At 46.0% G+C, this 11,043-nt stretch overlaps 1 protein-coding gene across 2 annotated transcripts in view; it reads right to left on the minus strand.

Annotated features, from left to right (window-relative positions):
• DIAPH1 (diaphanous related formin 1) overlaps nt 1–6,379 on the minus strand; it is a 170,830-nt gene extending 164,451 nt beyond the window's left edge. For both annotated transcript variants that reach the window (XM_077825215.1, XM_077825214.1), the window contains exon 1: nt 6,212–6,379. In XM_077825215.1, the coding sequence (XP_077681341.1) occupies nt 6,212–6,316 (105 nt within the window). In that variant the 5' untranslated portion in view covers nt 6,317–6,379. The remainder of the gene's footprint in view (nt 1–6,211) is intronic.
• Nucleotides 6,380–11,043: the final 4,664 nt, after the last annotated feature.

Here is an 11,043-nt window from a genome sequence, read left to right on the forward strand (position 1 = left end):
TCATTTGTATCTACGATATCACAGAATTAAAAATTAATGGTCAGTTCCTCTTTATCTGTTAGGAGAAAGTCTAATATAGAATTCCCTGTGCTGGCTGCAACACTTTTTGAATTAGGAAATTGTCCTCTATTATGTTTAGAAATTCTAAGGATGTTTTAGTACTGGTAGCATGAGACCTCCAGCATGCCACTCAAAATGAAGCCCCCCATGATCATGCAGCTTTTTTCCCCTACATATTGTAGATAGGTGCATAAGGAAGCAGTCATCCCATTTCCTAGTACAATTTGGTGGTCTATAGCAGACACCAATTAGGACCCCATTATGGAAGAAGGAATGATGAAAGAAATGGGAGAAAGAAATAAAGGGGAGAGTGAAACAGGTATCATTGGCCAAGTGAAGTGGGTAACAACAAGAAACAAGAACTGAGATGTAGGCCAAGGCAAAAATGACAAGACCTTGAAAGTGAGCAAAAGTAATAGGATAGGCAAGGGGGGAAACCAGTGAAGGGACTTCATGAGGAGAATTTATCATCTGCTCTACGCTAGCAGTTAAGCCTTTTTCAGGAACAGTCAACTTCCAACTATGATTCAGTTTCTTAGTGTAAACTGAACTTCTCATGTCTGACCCCCTACATTTCTTTTGATCAATGGACAAAGAAGATAATTATAGCAGCTGCACTTTGGATAGAATGGAGCAACAGAGGAACCCATGAAGCCAACAAGGAGAAGGCTGCAGTAAAGAATTTTGGAGATGACCAGGGAATAGATAAGTATTTTAGTCACTGAGACAGGAAAGAAAGGTTAGAATTTGGATGTTGTGGAGGAAGACTTGGTAACAGCCTCGATGGGTGGGAAACAGAAGAGGGAGAAGTCACAGGGGAGGCCAAGGAGCAAGAAGTTTGATGGTGGCAGAAGCAGAGAAGGTTTGCAAAGAAAAATATGGGCAGTCAGTTTGGGCCATATTTACGCTGAGCTGGCATCCATACAGCCACGATTGTCTCTCTGAAATACTATCAAATACACATGCAAAACTAAGCCGTGGGAGACGGGTAAGTTTTGAAGAGAGAGATTTGTGAGTTATCAGTATACAAAGATACTTCCATGTAGATGTGGTTACTCCAGGACAAGTTGTCGAGAAAGACTAGGAAGGGCCCAAAGACAGAGCCCCATTGAACATCAAGTGAGAAGAAGGGAAGTTGAGAAACTACCAAAGTTGACGCTGAAAGAGCAGTCAGAAAACATGTCAATGGGGTCACAACTCAAAAGTAGTGACAATGTAAGTGGATAATTTAACTATGTTACTGCTGAGTCACAATAGCAGAAGTGTCCAGATAATATGAGTTCAGTGTTAGCAGGAGGGAGGGAGTTGAGGCAGCAGCCGGTTCCTGACTAGAACTGATGGAGCTGGAAAGTAGGAGCTCAAGCCCTTGACAAAAATGTTAAGTTACCACTACCGCTGCGGAGAAGAGGGAGGGAAACAGGAGATGCACCCTCTTCCAAGCAGCAAAACTTTTCAGCTACCTCTTGAGTATCAAAAGCAAATGGTCTCCTGCCCTTTGTGTGTCAACAGTCCCAATTGCCTGCACCTCCAACTCTTCCTCTTCCCTGCTGTTAAAGACAGTCAGTGAAAAATTATGCAACACACTGTAAATCTGAAGGCATCATTAAATTCAAACACGTTCCAAATTCGAGATTTTTAGCAATTGTAATACCAAAATGAACAAAAGGAATATTGTAGTGGCTGTTTCATTCTTTTTCATTTGAAAAATTCAACAAAAATGTGTTTCTTTTTGTTTGCTTGCTTTTTTACTTGGAAGTTTCAGCAAAAATGATTACATGCCACAGATCTGAGCATTACTATGGCACAGAAGTTGAGTTTTGCTGATTCCAAAGCACTCTAAAAATCCTGCTTTTATGGCTAATAAAATTACTTTAGGACGATAATAATGTAGGACGAAACTAACAGTGGCCTAGCAATCTGCTTTATAGACTAGCTAGTATTTCTATCTGCTCACTCCACTCTGAGCTGCGGCATCATCAACTCCCAGAGACAGGGGATCTTGCTGGCCGCAACATAGAGGTTGAAAGAAGTAATCCAGTTCTCGTGACACACAATTATCCTAGATCTGTAGGTAAGGTGAGGAGATCCCCTAATCATAAAAAGCAAAAAAGCTATTAGAGCATTTAAGTCTATTTGTGCTTCCAACCAACACCCATCTTTCTTCAAAGGCCAGTTCAGAACTGTTCCCTACTCTATTTTCTCCTGGGCAACAGTCCCAGTGTAAACAATGAGGAGTCCGGTGGCACCATGAAGATTAACAGATTTATTTGGGCATGAACTTTCGTGGGTAAAAAACCCACTTCTTCAGATGCATGGAGTCAAACCTCTGAAGAAGTGGGTTTTTTACCCATGAAAGCTTATGCCCAAATAAATCTGTTAATCTTTAAGGTGCCACCAGACTCCTCATTGTTTTTGTGGATACAGACTAACACGGCTACCACTCTGATACTTCGTCCCAATGTACCTGGCCCCCAGCAATGGGGGTTTCACAATATTCCCCTTAAGAGACTATTTCACAGACTAGAAGATCTTATCATTCACAAATGTTTCCTGATATTCAGCCTTCTTTTGTCTTTTCTTAAAAAGGGAGAGAGCTGGGTTTTTGTTTTAATTCCTAAAAAGGAGATTTTACATATTTCAATATACATAAATGAAAAATTAATTAGATTTTAAAAGGTTTTCCAGTTTAAATATCTCAAGTTGTGTTAGCAAGGGGAGGGAGTTTGGTTTTGTTTGCATTTTTGAGCTGTGTTCTTTGTATTCTCTCCATACCAAACCACAGTTCATACTTTCTTCTTACACCCTTCATAATCTTGTAGACCGTTCCCCCACCTTGTTGTCACTTGGCCAAGCTGAACTACAGGCTCCTAATTTTTCCTCAAGTCAGCCCCTCTAGCCCCTTATTCATTCTGGTTGCTCTTCTCTGAATCACCCCCAACTTGGCTTCATCCTTCTACAGACAGAATCTGCTATGCCAGAACAAACCTCTAACCCATCTAATACGACTTCATTGCATCCAGCAGCAGCCAATACCTACTACAGACGGGGGTCTGTGATATCATCTTTTCTCTGATATCACAATCCTAGCTCATACCCACACCACAAACTCACTTGACACCTAACCACAAAGAATTAAACCCACTGACAAAACTGTGGGCCACCCAACAGGGTAAAAGGACAGCATTTGCTTAGTGGCAAGCAAACAGCAAAGGACCCAGAAGCACTCCAGAGGTGAGGTGAGGTGAGGGTATTGCCCTACACCAGTGGTTTTCAAACTTTTTTTCTGGTAACCCACTTTAAGAAAATTGTTCGTGCCCACTACCCAACGGAACTGGGAATGAGGGGTTTGGGGTGTTGGAGGGGCTCAGGGCTGCGACAGAGGGTTGGGGTGCGGGGGTGAGGGCTGCAGGGTGGGGCCGGGGATGAGGGGTTTGGGGTGCAGGAAGGGGCTCCAGGTTTGGGGGAGCTCAGGGCTGTGACAGGGACTTGGGGCACGGGCTCACCTTGGGCGGCTCCCGGTCAGTGGTTGTGCTAAGGCAGGCTTCCAGCCTGTCCTGGCACCGCGGACCGTGCTGTGCCCCGGAAGCAGCCAGCAGCAGGTCCAGCTCCTAGATGGAGGCACACAAGCAGTTCCACACGGCTCTCACCCACAGGCACCACCTGCCGCCCCGGCTCCCATTGGCCGGTTCCTGGCCTATGTGAGTGTGGAGCCAGTGCTCGGGACAGTGCATGCAGCCCCATGCCCCTCCCTCTCCACCCCCCCCACGCGGCCTAGGAGCCAGACCTGCTGCTGGTCACTTCCGGGGTGCAGCACAGTGTCAGAACAGGTAGGGACTAGCCTGCCTTAGCCAGGCAGCACCACCGACAGGACTTTTAACGGCCCAGTCAGCAGTGCTGATGAGAGCCGCTGCGACCTAGTGCCTTACATTCCACAACTCACAGTTTGAAAACCACTGCCCTACACTCCTTTCCACAGTCAGCCTGAAGGCATACTGGCACTTTGCTTCCCCCTTTTTCATAGCAAAGAGCACTTCTGTGATCGGTGTTTCCCTCTCATTTCGTTTATGCGGTTAGAGAGCAAAATGTGGACTGCCAAGCAGGAGTGCATTCATCACAATTCCACTGTCTATTGCAGTTTGGCAAGTGCACCATGAAGCCCTACTCATATCTAAATTTACCTGCAGATGATAATACAGAATGTTTCAGCAATAATGGCAACTCCTCTGGACACTCCCACCATGGTTCTTTAAATGGAAATTAGTTTCATTCCAAATATAAGAAATACAGCATGCTAGGGAAGGAAGAAGCCTGCATCCAACACGCTGGCATTTTCCAAAACCCCTAAACATTAGATATCCACCTCTCAATAAAGACCCCAGTACATGCAATGCCTTAAGCATGGTATGAAATCTATAGGCACTGCACATCAAACATCACCCTGTCCTCCCTTCTCTCCAACTCTCACCCTTTGGGGATACTCTGCTTCTTGCAAGCACACAGGATTTCAGGAGCCATGGGATTAACAGCAGCCCCAATGATCTCTTTTCCCAAGAGCTCCTTCTGCTAATCCACATCTCTCTTGGGATTTGCCATCAGAACCTGCCTACAGCAGAGAAAGGTATGTACTACTGAACGGATTAGCAGCACCTCATAACTGGACAAAAACAATCACCAGTAAGAGACCTTAGTCTGCAGCACACAGGGCTCCAAAGGGCCTGTAATAAAAACCTAATTTAAACTGAGATTCCTTGTGGAGTTACTTACATGCCATGAACAGGAAAGGGACCCAGGAAGATCCAAGCAACCTGATATAGCACGCTGCTAATAGAGCAGTTACCTAATGCCTTCCACTAAGTTCTTGTCTTCACTACCACTACCAAAAAAATGTGCATTCTTAACTCTAGTTCACTAACTCAAGAGCACACTCTTTTTTTTTTTTTTTGGTAGTAAAGACAAGGTCTAAAAAAACAGTTGGAATTTTCTCCCCAGCCCAAATTTGGAGGGGTTCAGACAACATTTTGATTTTACACACAGACACCCCTTCCCTAATAGAAATGAACTTCAATTAAAATTTTGCTGGATCTACATAGCTTGCCTACTGTAAGAGAAGCTTTTCCATGTGGTCACACAGGATGCTGCTGTCCCACTAGTCAAGCCTGGGCAGATGACATTTCACAATAAAGCAAAAAGGTCAAACAGATTGCATGCTTTACTATACAAAATCCAGATCAGTTCGGCCCACTGTCAGAGTTTCCCCACCAATGACAGATTTTCCTCAGACCTAAGAAATTGGAAACTGAGTTTTCAGCAGGGAAATAGTAAAGCACAATATCCCTGGAAGAAACACAGTGCTCAACTCCACTCCTCCAAAATCAAAACAAATTCAAACCAATTTATTTCAGCATACAGTAACATGTGGTTATCCAAAATGTGTCAAGTAGGCCAGGATGGGAAGAAACTATTACAGTCCCACAGGCAGCTCTGCCTCCAATTCTACAGAATAACATACTCTCGCAAATCAGAGGAACACAGAGCTAGATAAACTACAAGAGTGGAGTGAAATGAACTGGAAAGCGAGAGAGCTGACTGAGGTCACTGGAAACTCAACACTGGCTGCAATTCATGGGAAGGAGACTGAAGGCAGTAGGACGAGATGTTAGGAAATTTCTGTCCAGGGAGGGGAGCAAGGTTGAATAAGCCACCCCATCCCAGGAAAAGAGGGCACCTCTTGTTAACCCCCCCGTTGCGCCCGCCACCTGCCGTGCCCCAAGGCTAACTCTCTACCCGGAAGGAGGGCAGCCATGGGTTTGCCAGCTCCCCACGGTAGCGGGCACATGATGGTTTGGTAAGGGCGGGCAGATCCTGCCCCGGGCCCGCGATCCACAGGCTGCAGGGCTCCGGCTAAGCGCCAGCCACGGACAGGAAGACGCTGCCTGCTCTGGCTAAGCTCGCACGAGGCGGCTGCTAACAGGCTGCGGGACCTTTACTCCGCTATGGCAATCCCAGCTTTGGGGCTAGCCGCCCGCGCCGCGAGCAGGTGCGCCAGGTACACGCGCAGCGCAGGTGAGGGCCGGGGAGCCGGCGCAGCCTGGCGGGGCCGCGCGCGGGGGCGGCGCGTGCCCGCACGGGGTGTGTGTGCCCCCCTACTCACGAATTTCTTGGACTTGCCGGGGTCCCCGGACCCCGCAGCCTCCTCCGGGCCCTTCCCCTTCTTCTTGTCCCGGCCACTGCGCCCCGAACCTCCACCGCCCTCCATGGCGCCGCCGGCTCCTCAGGCCCCGGAGCCCGCGCTGCCCAACCGCCCCGCACCGCTGCCGCGTCCGGCCCCGCCCGCCTCATTCCGCATGCAACATCTAATTAGCATACACAATACGGAGCGGAATATTCATGAGGCGAAACTTCCGCTTCCGGCCTCCTGGGGCAGCGGCTACAAGCTCCGAGAAACGCCACTTCCCTTCCCTCTGCCCGCGACAACACCCGAAACAGCGTCACCTGCCGGCTAGAGCGGGCGGCGCAGCTCTCGGCTCCGAGACCGGCCTCTCTGGAGGAACCTGCCCCGCCCATCTGTTCCCGAGGGAGGGAGCAGTCAGCGGCGCTCCTCTGGCGTGTTGCTGCAGCGCTGGTGGCAGATGTCGTGTCTGCTGAAGGCACTGCCCCGCCACTCTTGCTGTTGGGGCACAGCTGGCTGCTGGAGCAAGAGGGTACAGAGCTCTGCGGTGCCCCATCGCTGCCTTCAGTTAGATTGGACCAGACTGGAGAAGCAGTGCCTGTGTAAGAACTACCAAACCCAGGAGGGGCCCAAGTGTACCTGCTCCGCATGCCCAGGAAAGTTCCCATGCAATTTTTTGATTTGAAGGCTTTTTAGAGACTAAGTTTTATGGGGGGAAAACCCAAACCAACCTGATAATGAATCAGTGACTAGCCCATAGTAAGTGAATCAAAATATCCATGGCTGTGTGCTCCAAAACCAGGAAGCCCAACCAGATATGAAACCAAAAAGGTTATCTCCTATTGGGTTATCTCCTTCATTGCTGGCCAGCAGATCTGCTTCTCATCTGTTATTTTCAGGGGCCCACTCCCCACAGTGCAAGGTCTGCCACCTGTATCCTAAGGGGAAGGGCTAACCGCCCAGTGTACAGACTAACTTGACCGAGTTATAACTTCATCTTTCAGAGCCAGGGCCTGGGCAAGCTGCCCAGATTTCTGGGCTGATGAATCCATATAACTGTTAGGGGGACAAAGAGTCCCACTGCTGAAGATTTCCCAGAACTTGGGCAGCGATTCCCCCACTCAGCACCACCCACCCAACCACTTTTGAGATTTTCTTTTTAAAAAATGTCAAGGAAGTTCTCAAGGAATTTAATTTAAACAGCATTAAGGTTGCTGAAATGCATTTCTTGCCACTACAATTATGAAAAATCAAGGAAGACACCAGACTGAGGGCTCAGCTCCCCTGCCCTTTTTTCCCTAAGGAAACCACCCTGACAATTTTCAGAGTAACAGCCGTGTTAGTCTGTATTCGCAAAAAGAAAAGGAGTACTTGTGGCACCTTAGAGACTAACCAATTTATTTGAGCATGAGCTTTCGTGAGCTACAGCTCACTTCATCAGATACATACCGTGGAAACTGCAGCAGACTTTATATATACACAGAGAATATGAAACAATACCTCCTCCCACCCCACTGTCCTGCTGGTAATAGCTTATCTAAAGTAATCGTCAGGTTAGGCCATTTCCAGCACAAATCCTGAAAAACAGCTTATCTTCAACATTAGAAAACAACACTGTGTAAGTGTATATTAACTAACTTCCCCCGTAAACCCATTCATAGAACATAAAAACAAGTTATCACTGAAATGAAGGTATAAATCATTCTTGCAAGTCTCCAATTACTCAGAGAAGAAAAACAACCAAGTATCAAATTCATCTCTCTCTCATCCAGTCACTGTTCTTACTACTGGCATTTTAACAGCAGCGAAACAAAAGAAAGGGCCCTTACAAAGTTTAAACTTTTATGGATTACTAGGGTACCATAGTACACAGCACCCTCCTTTCAAGGGCAGCGTTCAGTGATGTCTGCACATATAGCTTTTAGTATCTTACAAATTAGTACAAACTTGGTGTTTCTTTACCAACAAACAACATTCAAGGTACTGGAATGAAGGTGCAGAGCCTGGGTGCACAGTCCAGAAGTTGCCAATAGGCTCTGTGCATTTCCATCCTTCCCTCTTTCTACTTAGGATGGTCAGAAAAATTCAGCAGGAGAGGGCTGCTAGCTGCTGAGCCTTTTCTTTTCTACGAAGAGGCTCAGCAGGAGAGGGCTGCTAGCTGCTGAGCCTTTTCTTTTCTACGAAGAGGCTGAACAGGTTCTGCTGCAATCCAGGAAACCTTCCACCAGGCATTCTTATGCTTTGAAGTGGAAACATTCCTAGAATTTGTCCACTCCTTTACAATGTTAATCATGTTATCTAACCTATTCTGATTATTTATTATTGTATGAAGGAAAACAATGAAATAAGAATACAAAAGATAAACACAATAGAGCCATATTCATAATCTCATACACTGATATTTTACATTTGTTCACTGCTTTATGATGTAAGAAATCTCAAAGAAAAAGGGCCAAAGCAGAGAGAAAATAGAAATGAGCTATAGGAAGTGAGGGAAAGATGACACTCAGAACAGCGTACCAATGAGAAGAAATGCCATGCAGAGCCAGGAAATTGTCATTATACAACACTAACCTCAGTCTATAAGTATTTCATCAGACCCATCCAGAGATCTGCCCATACACATCACCTTCCTGGAAAGACTTGTCAGATCACTCTAAAAATAAAGACCAAATGTCATCACATTTGTGGAACTCTTCCCTTCTTTTATATGCTACTGTTATGAGCCCTGCTGTGTATTTTAGTCTACAGGGATCATTTTTCTGCCTATCTTGGGAAGCGTAAGGCATTTCCAGTGTTGTAATATCAGACATTTTGCTTTTAATGGGTCTCTAAGGAAGCAGTGTCCTTGTGAATTAATATGTGCCCGTTTTGGTAGGCCCCAATATAAACAAGTCTGTGTGGAACAAAAAGAAAAGTCCCTACTATTAAGTTAATTCTGAAGTGTACATCTTCCCAGGAGCGCTTGATTTTTAAACAGGGGAGCCAGAGATCACTGGACTGTAACTTCAACATTGACACTGAATGTATGATTGGAGTTTAATATATATGAAAAAAAGTGTTTGAGATGATCAAAAGTAAAGTGCTTCCATTATTTTTTTGCTACAACTTGTTGACAACAGTGCTACTACCCCTGAAATGGATCTTTACTGGCTCCCGGTGGAGCAGATTACTGTCATACCAGTGAAAAAGGTCCACAGTAATTATCTGCAATACACAGCAGTTTATTGAGAAGGAATTACACAAGCGGTAAAGGGTTATATTAAGTACATAACTCCTATGTTAGATATTAAGAGCTACACATTCCTCTTAGCAAGTCTCTCTTTCACAAACATACACAAACAGGCCCTGCGCTAGCCTCACGCAGTTCCTGCTTGGCAAAGAGAGAAGGTGGTTACCAATTTTACAGACAGCGTCTTCTCTCCTGGTCTGTTCTTCTCAGCCCTCTGGTCTGTCTCGGATTCCCTTGAAGCAAGGCCTTAGTTGCCTTGAGACCCCTCTGGTTCACAGTCCTACTCAAGGCCACGGGGCAGAGTTTTGGCTACTCTGTCTGGCAGCATTGCTTCTTCAAGCGTCAATTAAGGAATCCCAACCACAGTAATTTACTTTGCTTGTGTGAAAGTAGAATGAATTATATTGAAATTATAATTCATTAAAGAAATGCTACTTGAAGGGTTTGTTGAAATATAGTTGTCAGGAAGAGAAACATTAAGGAGTGTGAGACAATGGGTCCTCAAATTAATTAACTCCAAGCTCCTACTGAGCTAGGAGATTGGTAAACGTTAGTATGCAAATAAGATATGTATGTATATTTGTCAGTTTCTGCTTCCTTTTGTCTCTTATGTTAAATTGGCTTTGGCTTAGCTGTATAAATAAGTTAGCTTGAGCCTCAGAGAGGGGCTCACATATCTGGGTGCATTGGCAAAGCGCTTTGCTAATAAACAGAGTGGTCTGACAAATTATGTGAGTGCTGAATCTGACTTCAACAATTTGGAGGTTCCACTGAGATGGCAACCTCCTTCACTGGGGCTGTGTGACTCCTGACTGTTCTTAGGACAGCCGTGGCAAGCTGGCACTTGGGCATTTGGCCCGAGCAGTCCTCCGCCAGAATGGAAGGGTGCATGACCACAGTAAAGTCTACACCATCGAACATGTTGGTTCCCACTCTGTTCTGGTAGGGATCCCGGGATCTGACATCAGGAATCTGGTCAGGTAATTATTTCTGTGTTTTGTCGGGACTGAGGACCGTCTTGTCTCTGTGTCTATCCGTTCTCCCTGTGGTGTGTTTGAGTCTGGGCGCCGTCTCCATCCGGGGATTGACTGACCAAAGGGTTCCTGTCCCCATGGTCTGAATGAGTGAAATCTGCACCATCGGAGCCACGCCACGCCTTGGGTAAAACGCTTGGTGTGAAAGCAAGGGCAATTGAGGCAGTAGCCTGTGGGCTCCTTTTGTGTGTTGCACCGGGCATCGCTCTGACGAACCCGACTTTCCTTCTTGTGTGATTGGTGTGTAAAGTCCTCCTGTATGGGTAACCAGATGTTTAAGTCGGGACAGTTCCCTAAAGGAACGCCGACTCATTTTATGTATTTTAGGAAGAGTCCGGACTTCTGTAAATTTCTGGAAAAATGGTCTAGGCTAACTCAGGAGAATCCCAAAATTCAGTGGCCACTGTTAGGATCTTGGGACAAAGACCAAGTAGACGTCTTAAAAGACAAACTCAGCCAACCTAAAACTAAATTGGCAAAAGAATCATAGAATCATAGAATATCAGGGTTGGAAGGAACCTCAGGAGGTCATCTAGTCCAACCCCCTG

Source organism: Eretmochelys imbricata, chromosome 8, assembly GCF_965152235.1.
Source record: "Eretmochelys imbricata isolate rEreImb1 chromosome 8, rEreImb1.hap1, whole genome shotgun sequence".
Taxonomy (NCBI): Eukaryota; Metazoa; Chordata; order Testudines; family Cheloniidae; genus Eretmochelys; species Eretmochelys imbricata.